This window comes from Gymnogyps californianus, chromosome Z (assembly GCF_018139145.2).
Source record: "Gymnogyps californianus isolate 813 chromosome Z, ASM1813914v2, whole genome shotgun sequence".
Lineage (NCBI taxonomy): Eukaryota > Metazoa > Chordata > Aves > Accipitriformes > Cathartidae > Gymnogyps > Gymnogyps californianus.
Genome location: NC_059500.1, coordinates 1,460,527 through 1,480,843, shown reverse-complemented (window position 1 = coordinate 1,480,843; position 20,317 = coordinate 1,460,527). Strand labels below are relative to the sequence as shown.

General features: G+C 33.8%; 1 protein-coding gene across 1 annotated transcript in view; it reads right to left on the bottom strand.

Moving 5' to 3' along the window:
- Positions 1-14,387, bottom strand: part of KIAA0825 (KIAA0825 ortholog) — a 214,349-nt gene extending 199,962 nt beyond the window's left edge. The window contains exons 1-2 of the mRNA XM_050913279.1: positions 14,257-14,387; positions 2,887-3,055 (exon numbers count right to left, since the gene is read on the bottom strand). Coding sequence (XP_050769236.1) covers positions 2,887-3,055; positions 14,257-14,387 — 300 coding nt within the window. The remainder of the gene's footprint in view (positions 1-2,886; positions 3,056-14,256) is intronic.
- Positions 14,388-20,317: the final 5,930 nt, after the last annotated feature.

Genomic DNA, 20,317 nt, shown 5'->3' with positions numbered 1-20,317 from the left:
CCACAGGTAGACTTCTGGAGTTTAAAGGTTAATTTTTTTTATGAATCATTCTCAAATACTACATTCTGAAATGAGCAAAACAAGAGAAGCTGTCAAAACAGTGAATGTAACTGATGCCTTTGGATGAGGAATCCAAAATGTCTTCCAAGCAAATCCCTACTGCTGTTTGTTAAGGTTAAGCAGAAATATTTTTATTCGTGAAAGCCAGTAAGAATCTAAGTATTGTTTCAAGCCCTTTGCAACTTAAACTACAGCATTAAAAACAGGGAGCTTGTAGATGCCATCTTAGACTTGGTGTTAGTCAGAAAAAGAGCCCCTGAAGTGAACTCCGAAGCTCTGAAAACACAGTGTCATCAAGTCTCTTTGAACATTGCCTTTATTGACATAGGCTTTTCTATTTGAAAATTAATCTGCAAAAATACTTCAAAAGATGATGCCAAAACTATTCAAGAGAAAAAGATCCAAATTAGTATCCAAAGGTTTTAGAGAAGCATGAAAAGTTCCCTTATGAGCACAGAAAGTTAGTGACAATAATATACAGGAAAACGTTTGTGGTCTACCAACTGGACTACTACCTACTATAGACTACTACCTATCATATCAATAAACAAATCCAATAAGATAAAGATTTTGTTAAAAAAAATTTTGTCATTAGTTTAACATGAACAGAATTTAAGGAAGATGTGTTCATGTACATATTCAGCTTTTAAATATTTAGAATTAGAAAACAGTACACAGAATGATGAAATTTCACATAATCAACATTTTCAGGCTTTATAAAGAGCCTCTCAGTATATCCAGAGTTCACAAATGAATGAGAATACCATGCTAACAATAAATCTAAATACAGCACCTCAGCCAAAGCACGTACAGAACTTTGCACTATTTTTTTAATTGTTCCAGCAGCTTAAAAGATAAACAAAATCCCTAACAAAATAAACACACATAATAAGGGATAACAATGAACAGGGATATTGTCCTGAAGTAGAAGGAAGGTTACTGTTATTAGATGTGTATTATATGATACTTAATTAAAAGCTTGCAAGCGAGAAATTAAGTCAACCGAGTAATTAGTTCAATGGATGGAGATACACAGTTAAGAAAGGTCAGATTGTAATAATTGCATTAATGCTGAATATTACTGGAAATAGTTTACTGCAGATCTGTTTATGGAGCTAAAGATTATCTACTGCGAGTATAACTTCTTACAGATGGATTGTCTATGCTAATACATACACACTTTTCATCTGCAGTCTCATCTACACAACAAGCTGGATTATCTAAGAAGCCACGAGCCTGGAAACAGCAATGTCCCAGTTCCTGAGCTCCACAGATGTTTTCCTGATAAGCTGTGCAGAATTGAGACTTTAAGGCTTCTCACACTTTGCTGTCTGTTTAGCAGCCTGCCACAGAGCCATTCTCAAGGCTTAACTGGAGTCTACAGCCCACAGCCAGACCGTCATGCAGTCAGTATGCCTCTGGGAAGCTGAAGAGCTAGAAGGCACATTTTGTGTAAAATACGCCTGAAGTATTCCAGAGATGGGGACATTTTGGTGTTTCCCAAACAAATGCCGCCACCTGGTGTTCAGGTATATGGCTTGAATAGACCTTGGAGAAGGAAGAAAGCAGGGAACGGACACAAGTAAGTCATAGCGGCCATGCCCTCTTCTGAGGGGGTTTAAGTAAGGATCTAACTGGACTAAGAGGAATAACAAAAGACTTCATAAGTCGGCATTTTCTGGGATTCTCTCATTTTGTCTAGATCAAGTACGACATGCAGCAGTCTCTGACACCCTTGAGTGTTGCATTAACAGCAACATTCATACTGATCACCTGTGTTAGAAGGGGACAAAGTCACTTCTTCACCACATGAACATTAAAGACCTGGTGTTTCTAGAGATGACTTCCTCATTTGACCCAGCGTAATATCCAGTGGATTCAAGGGTGACTGAAAGATCAACAACCAGTTTTAAGAGTTAAAAACTGAGAGGTGATTTGATGAAGCTTGAGCTCCAGCCAGGAGATAGTCCCAAAGGAGAAAATACTCCACTTCTCCACAGCAGTCTTCCTCTGCCAATACAGCCAATCTTAGCCTAAAGGTGTTCATGTCCTACAACTAAACTGTGGCATGGAAGTGACAAAGAAAAATCCACTGGAGACTGTTTATTTGTTTTGACACTCATACATATGTACAGCATATAAACACACATATACATAGTTTATATATAAACTTGCAGGCTGCCATTTACTGAGGTATCATCCTTCACTTATCTAGCCGATTCAATTTTCCAGACTTCCATTTCCACACGTATAGTCTAAGGTTAACTTTTAATAAGAATTTTGGATAAAAATGCCTTCTAAAATGATGGATTTTTTCAGTGAAGTGAAATTTGATTTCTGGTTACGTCTAGTTGTACAATTTGCAAGGGCAATGGATGTAGCTCCCACATTTCTAATTAGAAAAAGTAGATAGGAAGTTAATGCTTAAGTAATGCACAAAGGACAATAATCTGTATGAGATGAGTTAAATTCATACTGGTACAAGTGAAGAACAAGTAGTAACAGTAACAGCCTCAGTGTAGACAGAAACTTCAGATGTTTTTTACCAACACATGTTTATAAAACAGTCCTAGCAGTGCTGAACATGTGGTAGTATCAGTGAAAAGATTTTGTCCCAAGTTTGTCTATTTAAGGCATGATCAAAAGGAAACATAACCCCCTGCTGCGGACATAAAAACAGTACTAAGCCTTATAATAAAATTTCTGAACTATCCTCAACACAGTGAAGGCTGAAATAAGAAAACTAATTAACCTCAACCTCCCCCCCTCCCCCCACCATATAACCAACTTTCCCAAACCTTAAAGTCTTTAGTAAACAATTTTTACCAGGGTCCTAAGGAACTCCATCAGCTCTCCGTGGTGTGTAGAAGAATGTCTGAGAGAACTAAAATTGCAGTTGTTTAGCCACTGAAGGCAGTCAGTTGTGCTTTGTAGTATTTCATCGGTACATATTTCATTTACTTCTGATTGCAGGTCTTTAAGACACTGTTCTATGCTGAAAAAAACCAAAAACCATAGGATTTTTTTCATGACTTGGAGATAAAAGCATTTTATATATTCCACATTTCAAAAAGAAAAACTACTTCAAATTAATGTAACACTAGTCCTTCTTCTTCTTAGATTAAATTACTCTCACAAAATGAGGCCCGAATTTGCAGGATTAACATTTAAATATAGTCGAGCTAGAGCTAAAATAAATTTCCTTCAGGCCAGACTGTACCATCCTCAGTAAGCGTAAGTACTGCCTCAATTCTCAAACAATCTTGTCCTTTTTAATAAAGTAGTTAGTGAATAAGACATCATCCAACCTAAGATCTGGTCCTTGGTGCTTAATTAGCTAAAGCAGAGAATATAAACTGAATCAACTACCATATTCAAAGGTGAATGTGTCATTTTGCTCCTTTAGCAATCAGCAGTTGTTTTATAATACATAACATATATTAATGACTTCTTAAAGACCCATTGACATCACAGAAAATGCTGAAAAGAATTTGAGAGTCAGTTGTGCTGAGAAAGCAGATCTTTTCTTTCTTGTTTTTGTCATTAGAATACTTGAAAGAAAACAGAGTTTGTTTTCAAGGAGCTGATCCACTCCTTAACATTCATCTAGAATCATAACCCTGTTTATGAAATCAGGTGTGGCTGGTATGGTTATTACAGGGATTTCAGTTGCAAAAATCACAAGAACAACTGAATATCCAAAATTATTTTATTTCTACTTGTGTGGACACTTACATGAAAACAAAAAAAAAAAAAGAAAAATCCAGAAATTATCTAACTATATAATTTCCTACAAAAACACCTTTTCAGTATTTCAGAACTACTTTTTTTTAAAAGCAATGCTTAATATTTTATATAGTTTCAGTTAGAAAAATAGTGTTGACTAGATCTAGGCAGATCCAGGTTTAATACAAACAGAGCCAACAGTAAGATGGATGCTAGTTTTGGTTTATTGAAGTGCAAAGTGATTCTCACTACTATTTGAATTTTATTTTGGAGTATATTAGTTATTCCATTTATGTTCTTACAGCTGATAAGGGATGCAAGGTTTAACACAAATCAAAATCTAGTTCTTTCTGTCTCTGTAGAGTTAAGGGATTAGATGAGACGCAGCTCTTTACAGGTTACTTCAGTGTCAGATACTTTTGATCATATTACTTTCTATTTTCATGACATCAACCAAACAACTAACTTGCCTATTATACTGCCACTCGCCTCTCTATTTTATAGAGATGAAGTACGGCTGTTTTTCTTTAACTGCTCTCTAACATTTTCAAACTTGACTAGTTTTGGCAAAAGAAGACAAGAGAAGAAGATTAGAAAAAAGGACAGGAAGAGGAGAAAAGGAGAACGAGAGGAGAGGGAAGAAAAGAAACTGGAAAATAAATCAAATCTTTCTGTGTATCACAAGCCGTGACAAAAATACCAAATTAAAGACCTCCAGTTTTAAAAAAAACTGGAAAACTGTTTTTTTATTATTAGTAATCTTGAATAAAGTCTTTCATTTTTTTCTGCATAACTTCTCGGTATGGAAAGATTCATCTTCCATGAAATGTCATCTTTTGGGAGGTAAACATTTTTATTAAAAATATAATCTACTTGGAATATGAATTCTTTTAAAAAATCTTAAACACTATTAACCCACATCAATTTGTAACAAGAAATGAGTGATGAAAGGCCATTCTGCATATCACCCACTAACTTACTTTGTCATTTAATTCTGCCTGCAGTACTGTTTTCAGGACGTGGAAAAAGTATTTATTTGATTTTGTACTAGATTTTCTCCTTTATTGAGTGATTTGCATTTTATTCTTTTACAGATGTTATGCAATGTACCCTAAATTCCTACGAGCTGTCTCATTCTGATCAACAGCAATAAAGTAAATCAGTGTCATACATACCTTTGGGAACTAAGTCTGTTAGTTTGAATTGACATTTAAAAAAAACAGTGGAAAAAAAATAAGCAAATGATCACACTAAATTAAGTTCAGAGATAAACAGTAGTCTGCATTTTCCTTTTATTTTTAAGTTACTACAACAAGCACAAAAGAGGGAAGTATATTTTTTCTGAGAATGCCATCAAGACATATCATCTATGATAGGTTTCGCTTTGTGCCTTTTGTTTCCTTAAAATACAGTACTAAATAATAACAAGCTCAATATGAAAACTGCATCAATTACAATTATAGAATGCAAGGACGATCATAAGAATGTACGTGCAGAAAAAGTGTAGCATTTTGAATGTCAGGAAAAAAATACATAAATTGTTTCCAAAACTATGACTATACAACTTCTAAAAAAATTTCATCAAAATAAGTAGGTCATTTTAAACAGCTTATTTTCCCATATTTAACTGTATTCATTAAGAATTATGGGTATATTTGTTTTATGCTTAAAAGACATGAGGTAAACCATTCAAAGTGTATCTACTCTATCAAAATGAAGTCATCACATTTTACAGCTGCATTATCTTCAGAAACCAAATTCAGGAACTACTACTAATGCTAAAATATATAAAAAGTTCTGAAACTTATGAATAAACGGCCTGTAAAACACTTCTATAAAGTTGATGCAAAAGTCTTAACACTTTCCTGAGCATGACTGAGTTCAAAATGAAGTGCACTGAAACAAGTATCTTCCCATCATCAAAGGACCTTATCAGGACCACAAAGGACCTCCATGAAAAACAATCACTCTCTGCCTGTGGCCCACTCAGGTTCCTGATGGGATAGCCCAGCCATGAATACTACTTCTAAACTTGACAAAAGACTGGCATGTATCTTTTTAACTTGTGAAACCTGTTCTCAGGACTATGAAACTAAATGCCTTGTTCATACACCTTGACTCCTGGGACACCATCAAAGGCTTTTATTGTGGTGTGCTGATGTGTCTCATTCAAACATACCCAACAGATTACAGCATTGTGCATTGTAAAAGGGACTACTGTTCTTAGTCGGTGTCAATCTGCTTCAGTTACGAACCAGTTTCCACACTCATCTTTGACGTAGGAAGCTGTGTGCAAGCCAATAAACTACAAGCTATGAATAGGCTACAGCCTTCTCCAGACCAGATATTTTGGTAATTTGTCCCAATACTGATAAGGGGATTAGGTGGATACATTTCAGTGGCCCTCCCTGTAGGTACAAATCATGATAAGTCTGTTCACTTTATTTAATCCTTTTATCCCAATAAAGTAAACATTGAATTAGGACTAAAACTGTTTTTGATTGAACAAAAATATTTTCATCCTTTTTACTTACAGCACACTGTAGGCAAACATGGTCTCAAAAACATTGCTATTTCTTTTAAGATTTTTGTCAACACTTAGTATTACAAGAACGTGGTTAACTATATGTACGTACTTATGCCTTTACATGAATTACATCATTAGATTGAATATTTAGGAATTTGGTTACCTCTGAAAAAAAACATTTTAATGTGTATTATCTGGGTTTAGAAAGCAATCATTTTAAATAAAAGACTTCTGCCAAATAGGATTAAAATTATTCTCACTATGTAGGCTATTATTTAAAACTTTATAATTTCATATCAGTGCAGGGAGAATGAGACTTTGATTTCCTTTTTTTGAAAGGAAATTTGCTGATGTTTTAAAAACTGTAAACAAAATATATAATTTCGATGTGGAAAATGTCCTTAATGTATTTAATGAATTTTATTCTTAAAAGTACAATTACGAAAAGCCATATAATGTGCCAAATTCCTTTTATTCCCCCAAATAATCCTTTTTCATTAAGGTTTAACTGCAAATATATTTTATTGAGTTCAGTGCCGTAAATAAGCTCCTTTTTTTGAACAAATTGAGGCATGAACCCAGATGATGTCAACTGACACTATACACATACGATGGGAGTGCAAATTGTCTTACAATCATGTGCAGTCAGTGGAAAAATACAACCATGTCTGTGTGCAACCCTATCTAAATCAGGAATACAACATCTGGAGTACAACGGGGGAATCAGACATAGTTCAGTACTTAATGCTTTTTCCCTGTTTAATATTGTTAACTAGTTCTATGCTCCATATGTGTGTTTTTTGAAACATCCTCTGAAACACTAACACTTAATAATAAGGTGAGGCATAAAATTCACGTTTTAGGTGCTCAGGTACCAATGTTGAGACATTGCTGAACCTAACCAGAAGGTGTTTAATTCTTCTGTTGGAAATTAGCCTATTGAAACTACATTAGAATAGCTGTTCCCGGTCAGATGGAAGGTAACCAGGTCTCTGACAGTGGTCATTAGGAGATGCCAAAGAAGAATTAAAAAAAACAAGGAAAAAAAAAAAGTTAAGATTTCTCAGAACACTTTCGTCGTCTCTAGCAGTGTGCGACACAAGGACTTAAATCAGATAGCGTCCTAGTATTTAACAGCCCTCAATTAATTTTTCTGCCACAGATGATTCCACCTTTCTTTGAACCTGTGGAACTGTTCAGACATAAACAGAAGAAAACAGTCACCGAACTACTAAACAAGGAGTGGAATATAAAAGCTCAAAGAAAAAATTAACCTTTCTCTGTAGCAAAGAAATCTGATAGTTAGGCTTATATCGATTTTTGTAAAATTGGCCAATTCTTCAAGAAAGAAATCTTTAGTCCCACACGAGGAGTATCTGGAGCCTTTGTGGGCACATCAATGCTTGCGGTTAGTACTACTGGTATACCATTATGACAGTGAAAATTATTTCGCTGAAATAGCTTCTCCTTTTTACAGGTGAGGGTTTGTTTTGTTTTTTTTTTACAAACTAAGCAAAGTTCTGTTACGTTCTCTGTGCCCACACTGGAGTGCTTTTCTGGAGTAGCATGTTGATTCCATTCGGTAAGTATTCCAACTGTAGAGAGACAGTCTCAATTTGAGAACTCCTAGGTGCTCTTATTTATTAAGTTAATGACAGTTTTTAGGAATAATCTAATCATGTGGAGAGACTGCTTTTTACATGGCTGCATCAATGGACAAACAGTTACAAATCAAGTACTATAATGGAACTAATAGTGTAAGCACTGTCATACTGATACAACATTATTTTGAAAAGCACAGTATCAAAATGAGGGTTGCTGTCTCCATATATAATTTTCCATTGCCTAAGATTACTATGAGTAAGTTGAAGGATGATCTTCTAACTCCTTTCAATTTCTAACAAGCACTGTTTCGATTTATTTCATACAGCATATGGAACAGCCATAAAATGACAATGAGATTGGTTAAATTAAACTGCTAAACTATAAAGTGAAATTATCTTTAAACTTCACGTTACTTATGCTTAAGATTCTCATATTCATGGAGATCTGCTTTTAAAATCAGTTTACATGTCTTTTATTACGAACAGACAGTTTGTTTTAAAATCAATGATGTAATTGTTTCCACTGTTTTTTTGAATATAAAAGCACTAACAATACTGCTTTGCTATTATCATGTATTTTCATTAAAAAGCTTGACTGCTAAAGATACAGGACATTTTGTACAAAATCAGTCATATCATTTGGAAACCTGTGTGTCAGAGGACCTGCTGCACACTTCGAGTAGTAAGAAATCTTTGAGAAAAACTTTTACCAGTATAATTCCTAGCAGTATTTTCATTTTTACACTTTCTCCCACGATGAAACAAACATTTTGTTTTATTTCATGAAAGCTGACCAGCCAAAAAGGAAATATTAAGAAAATTTCCCATGATCTACAGATAATTTAATGAGGTCATTGCTGATGTCTCAGCACTACTGTGTGTTAATAAACAGCAATTTAACCGAAAGCATAACTTATTTTATAGTAACTTTTAAACTGCTAGATACAATCTAACTGAAAAAAACCATAAAGATTCATGCAAAGAATGTTTTGATAACCTTATCTTGAACAGAAACAAGAAGTTTTACCAAAAATGGCTATTTATCATCTTGCATGTTCCTGCAATGCTTATGATAACCTACAGTAACACTCATGGTACAACGTATCTCTTAGGATTTCTAAAATTCTGAAAAAAATGAGATTATGATAGTTCCAGGCCTATAATGTTTATGCTGTTCCATTCTAGTCTATCTGACCATCAGCTTATTCTTTCTGGCATGTCCATTTTCTTACTCTCATTAACCGAACTGCATAAACAGATGAAATTCCTTTTCATATTTTATGTTCTTTACAATGGTGACCTCAACAGCAGAGGAGAAAGCCAGAAAGTAAAGCTGCTACTGCTAATAATATAGGTTATCATCTCATATTTGTGTGTATGTTAACACTTTTTTTCATAGTTTGACTACGTTATTCTCTTATTCATATTTTGTATCTAAGTTCTATTCAAAATAAAATAAGACCAATGAGAATGAAGTTAAACATCATTTTGTAAGCAGCAATACAAAACTGATGGAAAGACTGACTACAAAAACTTTACCTCTTTAGAAAAATGCTGTTAAGACAAATACGTCTTGATACTTGTTTTTAAAACCAGCAATTCTTTAAAATATGAGTCTGAAAGTTACAGGCTTATTATAAAGCTAAAAGCCTTGAAAAAATTCACTTCCTCAAATTCTTCTTATTGTAATCTTGGACCTTAAGCCGTAAAACAAAGATGCAGCACCTGCTTCAAGGAGTTTGCAAGCTACTTCATATCTCTAATCTAGCTACTTACAAAACATATACACCGAAACTGTAAAGTAACTATACCACTGAAGCCAGAAAGAAATAGAATGACGACTTTGCTGCACCTCAGCAAGACACACTTACTCAACAGCTTAACCAGATGAGAACTGTCAGTTCTAACTGAACCACTGCCTACCTTTAATTTCCAATCTTGTTTTAAAGACTTGAGATATTTCAGTCCACAAGATGTAAGCCTCGTCTTGATAAGTTATTTCAGAAGACTAGCAGTGAAACATAGGAGGCTTTCAACTCCATTGACCAAAACGTGATAGTGACAAATAACGGCTAAAAAAACATTGTCTCATGTATTCTCATATGAAATGAATTGAGATATTTTGCAGTGCACGCAAAGATCTGATTATAGCTTCTGTAGATTTCTGTGACAGCTAACTAACTACCTAAGACACTGACAAAATTATAATCACTGTATATTGGAGTAAAGAAACTGTGTGCCTATTAAAATAGCCAATCCCTGAGAAACTCTGCACTGTCCAGCTAGCAAGGTGATAAGAAACAACTATCCCGACCTCAGTGATCATACAAAAAGACAACACAGGCTGAACAGGAATAAAATTACATTCCTTTCTCAGTTCAGTAACTTATTCCTAGCAATGAGTCCAGGGCAGTGGGTAGACAGATACTATTTTGACAAAGATTTTAGTAACATTATTCTAATATCTTTATAGGTACTAAATTCTCTAACTAAATACTACAGTAATGCACTCGTACAGCAAGCAGGTTACATTCACACAGAAGAGTCAAATTCTTTTTGAGAGCTGTGATAAATATTAGGTCCAAGTAAAACTGATAAAATTACCAATTTTATTCCTCTACTATTAGCCCTAGTTTGAAATTCTCCCTAATACTCAACCACTACTGGGATTTTGGATGGAGATGCCAAGATTTTGCTAATTCTTCTGAATAACAGGAAAGTGAGGTGTGGCTGCTTCCTGAAAATTCCGGAGAGGAATAAGCCAAGATTTTCTTCAAAATAAAAGAGTCTTGCAGCACATCTCAGTTTAACAACACATGAGCCCTTGCACACTGCAATTCTGATACAGGAAAATGGAATGAGACAGTACTGCTGAATATCCCGTTTGAAACTTCTTCATCCCTTTGTTGTGCGGTATTGATAGTGGGAAGTATTTCTATGCAAATCAGCAAAGTTATGATCAACAACTGGAAAATGTCATACCGACATCCTTACTGAGGTACTTTCCAGATAGTCCTATTATTCGTAAGTTAAGGATCTTGTTAGTTGCTCAAATAATAATTACAATTTATATTGAACAGTTACGGGACAAGATGCAATGCTATAAGCACTTATTAGTATTAACCTCACTGGAGCCCTTCAAAAAACACCTTCATCAAAATCCCAGATGACTGAATTACTGTTAATTAGAGAGAGGGTCAGGTTGAAGTTTATCAGATTGAAGTCAAATTAAGCCTTTGCAAAAAGCCGCACAAAGACATAGTCTTCAGTGTATTGTGGAGATACAATTATTAGTAAACAATTTGGTTGAATTCTGCGTAATTGCTCTGTTGAAGACGACTTAGAATACCTCACACTGTCCTCTACAGCCTCACAAAATCTATCATCACTTTATCACCACTAAAAGGCAGCCAATCACTCACTGAAGAAAGAACTGAATACACAAAAAAAATAAACTGCTGAAGAGATTTCATGCTTACAGTCACTTTGAAGTTATGTACTATAAGCGTGGTTTCAAGCGCTGTACCTTATTTTCTGCTTAGAAGTATTAAATATCAGCTGAAAGTTTAGTTCTGTGGATTGCTCAAAAATTAACTCTTACTAATTCTTAATCCTCCAATTAGGGAAAAAAAAATCTAAAGACTCAGTTTTGATAAACAGTAAAAGTCAAAGCACATGTGAGCGGAAAGACTGAAGACAAATGGCTGTCCTGATGAAATTATGAATACAACTTCACGCTTTAGAATAACCTGAGACTATCACTGCACATAAAATTGGCCAGCAATGACAATAGTTTTGAGAGTTCATATTCACCTGCTTCTATAAACTGCTGTAAAAATAAAGTTAACATTCAAGTGTAATAAGAGCTGTTATATAAGAGTGAATGAATGAACCACTTACTCCCTTAAAACTTAGAAATAAAACAATTTCACACAGATGGCCTTTTTTTTTTTTTTGGTTATAGCACCAAATAGAATTGGTAAAATACAAAAATACTGAAGGTAATTCAACTGCTGGAAAGCATATCTGATTTGTCGTGTCACACAATTTTATAAAAGCTATTCAGTTGGAAGGCAATAAATGAGCATTCAAGTGATTTACACACTTTTGGATCATAATTTTTTACACAATGTTTTATTTTTAAAAATATATATATGCTGTATACTATTATGTTTATTCTCTGTGGTATAATAAAATCATAAATCTATCTGATGAAAACTGGATTGTATTCCAACTGTATCACTGTAGCGCATAGAGCTGCTCTTATCATACCACTTACAAAGATCAATGGTAACTTGAAAATGATTTCATTCCATGCTACCTCTAATATATTAGCAATAAAAGGACTCTTTTTAATTTAAAAGTCACATCAGCTGCTGTCCATCTTCTTTTAAACTCCTCTCCATTTCTGAACCTGACATATTACAGGAGCAAAATATCACCTGGTAACTACAGGGCTACTTTCTGATTTTCCTTGTGAAAATTAGTTTTAAAACTAGCTTAAGTGTCAATTCAGCAGAAATACAAAGCTTTTCCTGACATGTGTTGCTGTGTACCACGCCCTAATCCAATTTCCTGCTCTCCTTGGATAAAATACCATTTGGACCCTACAAAACTTATAGTGAAAGGCCCTTCTAATTTGTAGGACTATGTACCTAAGACAAGGACGATCAGCCTTCTTAAAAATGTACGAATAGTTCCACTGTGATGATGTTAATGTAAAATGTAACATAAAATGTTAACTAATATGAAGTACCATTAAAAGGAATGAACAGCTGGCCTGCTTTCCCACAGCCAAAAGTTTTCTCAACCAGCAGCACACATTTTACACACATTAAAAACAAAAACAGAAGTAAAGCATGCATTTCAAAGACTCATCTTGATAATAACCTTTCTAACTCTCAGGCTGGCTCTGCATAATGACGACAAAATCACTTTTATTTGGTAGTTGAAGGGGTGACAACACATCTGCTAAAAATGCTGATGCTGTTTTTTCCCAGATATACAAGACCACAGCAACTCAAAACTTAAGTACCTATAACTGTGTTATGACATCAACTAAACCCTAAGTAAGTATCTACATGTCACTGATGTCAACAGCTGGAAAATTGTAATATGAAATTGCACTATGCAGTGGTCCACAATAGCACATTTCCCATATCTTCACTATCATTGCTACCCTGGGATTATTACTATTGCAACTACATTTGTAAACACTAAGTTTTTAAATGAAAATGTTCAAAATATGAGACAAGAGTAATATAAATAAAAAGCCTGAAAAATCTCTCAGCCTGGCATAAGCAATATAACAATAATTCAGAGGTGACCTAAATCAGTTTTCAGTGAGATACAGAAATGGTTTATCTCCACTCTTCAGGAAACTGTTTGGGAGCAGACAAAGACCTCTCACAAATGTGGGCTTCCTTAAAATTACACGATCTTAAAACAGATGTCATGAAGGGCATTCTTTGAAATCATACAACTCTATAACGTGCACTGTTATCCAAAGGCCAGCATTTTCAAAATTTAATACAAAATTACGCTATTTGTTATATCTCTGAGTGTACATTTATTTTTTTAAAGGGGCAATTAGTTTATTTGCTTAAGAACATCTTTCACAGATCAAAGTATTTTAAAGGTACTGAAGAGTTTAGCCACAAAACACAGCCACCACTTTTCAAACAAGTCACAAAACCTTGAGCTGATTCTTTTGTAGTCATGCAAAAAATCCTCCTCAACAAAGAACTCTTTCAGTACTCCACTGTTTCTATAGCATTGATTTTTGGAAACCAGTATGTTACAAAGAAGTGGACAATGAAATATATTACAAAACAAATTCTAGTTAGAAAATCTTCTATTGCAGCATAACAGTTTTAATTGAAATACATAAAATAATGGCTTATATAAGAAAGATTACATATATTAACTTACTTGCTTTTTTTACTTCCATTAGAAATGCCTAAAGAACACACTGAGTTCAAATTTTGCTTTTTTGTAAAATTCTGTAGCTTTTTTAGTGAATAAAAATTCTGTCTCATAGCTGTAGGAAATACAACTGTCATGGGGATACACATTTTCTTCCTCCACTATCACACCTACTGCAATAATTCCTAAGATTAAGATGATTCAACTGTTAAAAATACCATACAGAGAAAGACTACAGCACAAAAATTATATGGCATTAAAAATTTGTTAAATGCTCCAGTGGGTAAGGTAAAATTACTACTGAAATAATTATCAGAATTTTAACCTACAACTGGAAAAGAAAGAAAAGTCATATTCCTTCCTAAATGTAATGACTTTCACTAATATTTTGGATATAAATAAAATACTCTTTACCCAGAAGAGTTCTTCTTTATTTTTTCATCAAGATCACTAAGGATTTGTTGGAACTCCAATTCTCCAGGAAGGACATTTAACAAACAGTCTAAATTGGAAGAATCAAGAGAATACTCTCCTCCCCATTCCATTTTCAGAATCTGCAAAATAGATACAGAAAAGTGGTTAAACAATGAAAAAAATCAGACCAGAAGTACCAAAATATACAGCATTTTGTTCCTTGGAAATACTGAGATTAATAAAGGAAGCATTTATGTAGGGAATTATAAAATCAGTGTTGAATAGTAAATCTTGTGCATGCTTCTGAGTAGTGCTACAGAGAAGGACACCTGTAAAATAAAAGCACAGATAAATTTCATAATATCTTGCATTTTTTTGGTTTAAAAAAAATCAGTTAAAATCAGTTACCTTAATCAGTGTAGCAGCTTTCTTCATTATTTTTTTTTAATATGTAGAAAGAAAATTCTCACTATTATAACCAGAAACTACAAAAATAAATACATTAGAGGGCAAATTTATTTTCTGTGTGCTTATAATTTCTTTCCAAGGAGTAACTGCTTTCTGGAAATTAAGCACATCATCGTAAATAACTAGAACATAAAAATCCAGACCAAAACACTATAAGGTACCAGAAAACAAGTGTCATCTTGCTTTGCACACATTTTACTCAACAAATACTTTGCCAAAACAGAGGTCAAATCCACTGGCCTACTCAAACTAAGACACTAAATCCTAGGAGTCTTTATATCAGAAGCAAAGCATTAGCAGAGTTATTTTTTCCTGTTTTCTGTTTTTTCCATATTCTTTTTTTTGAGAAATAATGAAGTTGATTTTACAACCAGTGATGACTTGCTACCGAAGTTAAAGAAAAAATTACATAAAAAGGGGAAACTTCTTAATGACCAGTATATTTCATGTCTACTATTTAGTATTGAATAATATTATTCATATGGCAGTAGCAACATGAGGAACAAACATAAGTATTCAGATGCACACAATGTTTGGGCAACAAAATATAATGAATTAATAAATACACTATTTTTCTTACCAGCAATATTCTTTTATGAAGCAATTACAGTGTTGGTTGGAAATTTACCTAGAGGCACTAGTAGAAAAACAGATTGAGAGTTTTTCTAAGTGAACAGTCTACAAGACACATGCTCCAAAAGAACATCAGATTAAGACGCAAGGTCAAGATGATAGTTTTTGGTCAAATATGAGTGTAGACCTACAAGTAGCAGAACTATGCATTCCTTCAGCAGAATTGACACTACTGATTCTGGTTTTGCTCTTTCAAAACAAAGTTAGAACAAATGTGAAGGTCCGTTAAAGCCTACTATCTCACACATCTGAATTAAAAGCATAATACTATGAAATATTTCATGGATATATCAATTTCTTAAATTCTCAGAAGCTACAGAATGCCCCTTTGCAAATACAATTCAAAGACTTTTAACATTTTGGAATGTAGCTGAAACTCAGTCACCCTTCTGGTTCAAAAGTTTGGATGTAAACCAAATATATCACGTAATGCATCGAGGGAAGATCAGTCTTTGAATACAAGACTCAGAGTATCTTAACAGATGTTACTGCAATTAAAGACACTGTAATTAAACGTAGAAGTTAAAAAGCACTCTCCCAAATGCTGAAATACTTGTCAGTTGCTCTGGCAAAAAAACAGCAGGCCAGCTTGGGAATGTTGGGAACTTAGGCCAACTGCAACCAATGGAAAACCATTAAACAGCACTGTACAGAACTGAGATGAAAGGAATACTGAAAATACAGTTGTTCACTCATGTATGATACTACTTATATTCAGACATGGTCACACAAATCCATTCCCTTTTCAGACATATCTCAGAGTTTATATAGAATGTGATGCTAACTCCATTCAATACCTATAACTCAAACCCATCTTTTATTCAACTATGCTTGCAGAACAGTCAATGATTGGTGTAAAATGTACCGTATAATAGATACATGTAATGCAAAAATAGTAACAGCTTGGAATGATTCAGAGTTTTCATAAAATAGCTGCACAATCAAAATTTTATATTTATATTTATTCCTAACTCTTTTCCTTACAGGATAGCCAAAAGAAGCTTGTGTTCCTCAGAAAAATATCCGTATAGTTTACAGACCACTTACTGTTTGAAAAATTCATCATATGAAAAAAATCACCTTGTAAACATGACAGCCTAGTTTTCATGTATGCATTCCTGTAAGACTTCTATGTCATACTTCTTCAGTTCACTTGTCAAAACAAGGTAATTATTCCTTTCAGTCTTGGTTTATGGGGGAAAAAGCAACATTTGATTATTCAGTTTTCATATATTGTTTTAGATGGTCAATAGTAATTTCTTCTTACGAAAATCTAAGAATTTCTCTAATACAAGACCACCATATGAAGAAGCAAAATACAAAGAAGTTTCAGAAGGAAAAAATAAGTACATCAAGATATAAATTAATACAAATTGAGCAGAAATGCTGCTGTTATTTAGCATTAACCAGTCTCAGGGCGCGGGATGCACTAATAGGCTTTAACTGCCTGATGACCTGGAGTCTCAGTGGAACTAGACTATCACTCCGGTCCCTGCCCCACTTGCCTCCCTTGGGGGCAGTAGGATGGGCATCGGCTGGCAAGGTCCCTCCCCTGCCATTTGGGTCATCCCCTTTCTCTCCCGGCCCTCAGAGAGCAGCCAGTCATTGCTGCTCCCTGATAGCCAGTTTGACGCAGCCCTCCTCTGATGGCAAAAATCAATTTTTGTTAAGAAAAAAATCCATTTCTTAAAATTTTTATTATTTGTAATAATATGGGGGAAGAACTCTATTCTAAAACTCCAAATTCTTTCAAAGTATTTTAGACAGTAATAACCCATTTCTTCGGCAAAGGAGATTAATTTAACACTTGTTATTATGCTGCATAAAAAGTATCATTCCATCATATTTCTATTTACTATTACAGTGAAATATTGTATGTTTTGAGACAAACGGTCTTGGAGAACCTGCTTCAGATGCAACTCAGCGTGTCCCTATCTGTAATAGGTATAGATAGTTCTTTTCAAACATATTAGAGGACCATTCATCACCATTAAAATGATGTAGCTGTCAATCTTTTTGGTAGCTATTCAAGAAACATAACGTATGTACAATGTAGCTTAAAAAGAAATATTTTTCAGGTCTCTTATTTTAACCCACGGTATCGATGCAATTTAACTTCACTGTAACAATTCCCCACTTCTAACAAGCCTAACGTTAAGAATCAATTTTTATGGAAAAAAGTTAGGCCTATTCGAAAAAACATTATGGAACACTCAAGTTGATACAACAGATACTTCTTGCTTTTTCAATTCATATAGTGTTTACCACTGAAGAGCACTTTTTCTTTTTTCTTTTTTTTTTAGTGTTTTCTTTTTCAATATTAATCAAAAGGAAGCAATCTTCTCATAGAAGTCCTATATAAAATGATACTTTGTTCAAATTGGATATTTCTTCATTCTGATAAAATGATTCAATAAGCAACATTGTGAAAACCTTCCACTACAAACATACATGGGAAATTCCACGGGATTTCTAAGATTAATTTGTAAGGTTTATATTTACTATAATAAGCATTTGTTCTCAGACATACAGTTTGTAGAAGTTGCATGGACCTAAAACTTGAATAGATTTTTGTATGAGCACTTTTGTGGAATTTACACATGTACAATATACCTCTATATATGTAAAATCACCATATTTAACTATAGATTCATAGTCTAACATACTGTAGATATGCAGCTAACAGACATCTCCCACTTTTTGACACAAACACTATTCTTTTTAAATATAAATTATGAGTCCTTCATTACACTGGGTAAAACATTACTAGGTCACGTTTATAGCATACAAAGCCATTCCAGCATTTTGAGAAACTTTGTAAACGTTGACAGACTTATTTATTGGTAAACACTCAGTAGCGTTACTCCTTTATTACGCTATGGCATTTCAGCCAGTTCAGATTCTTGTTTTGACTTCGGTGGGTTTCAGATATCACAGGACAGCATCAACCATGGAGAATGTCAGGCAAATTTTGTATCACAGTTACACAGAACACCTTGCAGGGCAAAAAAAAATCTAAATACAGTTTTAAACTTCAGTTTGCTTGGAGTTTCCTCTGAATCAATTGTCTAAGTCTAATGGAAAATTAATCAGCTGAGCTGTTAGGCCCTTTGAAAAAAAAAATTATAGTACCTTTGTATTCAAGAAAATCATAGCACAACTAAAGCAGTAAGCGTAAAGTTAGACATGGTTTCTCATAATGACTGATCGCGCTTTGTTAAACTTCCAACTAAACTTTAAACTTTCATGGGTTTTCAAATGCTCTGTATACATTTATGCAAACTCTAAGTAAACCAAGAAGCCTTAGGCAGTATACCATTTCATACAATGAAGATCCAAAGAGATCTGTCTTTGAGCACTATAGCATCTACTTGAGCAAATTACACAGTAGGTTTTCAGAAAAAAGACAAACCATTAAGGTTTCAATAAAATCCAGAGATAGGCTTTTATACATACACTACCATGTATGAAATAATCTAAAGAAGTTATCTAAACCTAAACAGAATCTACTACTTAAGCACTGGAAGATATTTAATGGAATCAACAATTTATGGGGTGTCACATTAAGTAAATGATGTATACTTGGGTAGAAGGTCTTAATTCCCAGTATTTCTAACCTGTTAAGGCCAGAATATGAGGCAATACATAACAGATTTATTCCAGAAGACTGAAAATTAACAATTAACAATCTTAATTAAATGAACGCCAAATAATTTTAAGATAAGTGGTTTGACAAAGATAAATTAAATACCAAGTTTGTGTCTAATAGTTGAAGAATAAAATAAAAAAAAGCCTCTTCAATTTTATTATGATAATTTAGCTTCCTGATTTATTACAGAAAATATGTTTTAGCTGTATCATAACTTCTGCTATTCACCATAACCAGCATACATGTGTAAACAAACCTCTTTAGTGGATAAAAAACTGGCAGACTGATATTGTTTTGTTCAAATCACTGATTTCTAAACCAAGATTTGTATAAACCGAATCTCATTATTTTACAACTCCACAATTCAGTCTTTAAAGTCATTCAAGAGTTAAAGAACTCATGACCTGTCATTAATTTCATTCAGTTAATGCCAATGTACTATTTTAGTTCTTGTATAATGAGACACTTATTTCCAAATATTTCAAATATTACCTTTAGTATATTTCAAGATAACTTTTAAATAACTATATATATTTTGAATTTAAACAATAACTTGTACGTATAAAATATTTAGAAACTATTACCTAATACATGTGTTCATTTAGCAACAGTTTTTCCACATATAATACTCCACACTTCAGCACAAAATGCTTTATCTAAGTGCAGTCCAGGCACCATGGCAATCAAATTTTCTGGACTGTTACTTTACAGCCAATCTAAATATTTGAAAACTTACTTTAACATTATATGAGTTTTACCCCTAGAGCTCTCATTCCACCCATATCCAGGACAATAAAAGAAAATTGTTAGCATTAGCACTACTTTAAAAAGAGGATGTCAATGTACCCGTGATTTCAAAACAGGGATATTTCAAACTGCAGCACTATATGTACAGAGAGCTAGCCAAATCATTGAAGCTTTTTTCTGATCCTGCTTCCTATCTTACAAGAGATATCTCTTTATTGCCCTAGCATCCTTGCAAAACTAAAAGGGGATCAGAGAATTGACAAGATTTTTCATCACTCAGCTTACACTTTCAAACCATCATCTTAACAATGATTTCCTTTATCTACCTTTAGTTGCACAACTGTTCCCAGCCGCTTTACAGCACAGAAGATGTCATCTGCAATCGCACAGCAGGCAGCAACAGTGATGGCAGTGGCTTGAGATAATACTATTCAATGTGAAATTCCTACTGTTCTGGACTCCACATCGTCTGAATATTTAAAGTTTTTTTGGAAACCACATAGAGCTTACACAAGAAACACATTTAAAAATTGTAATTTCTTGAGCTCTACTCTGACACAGTAA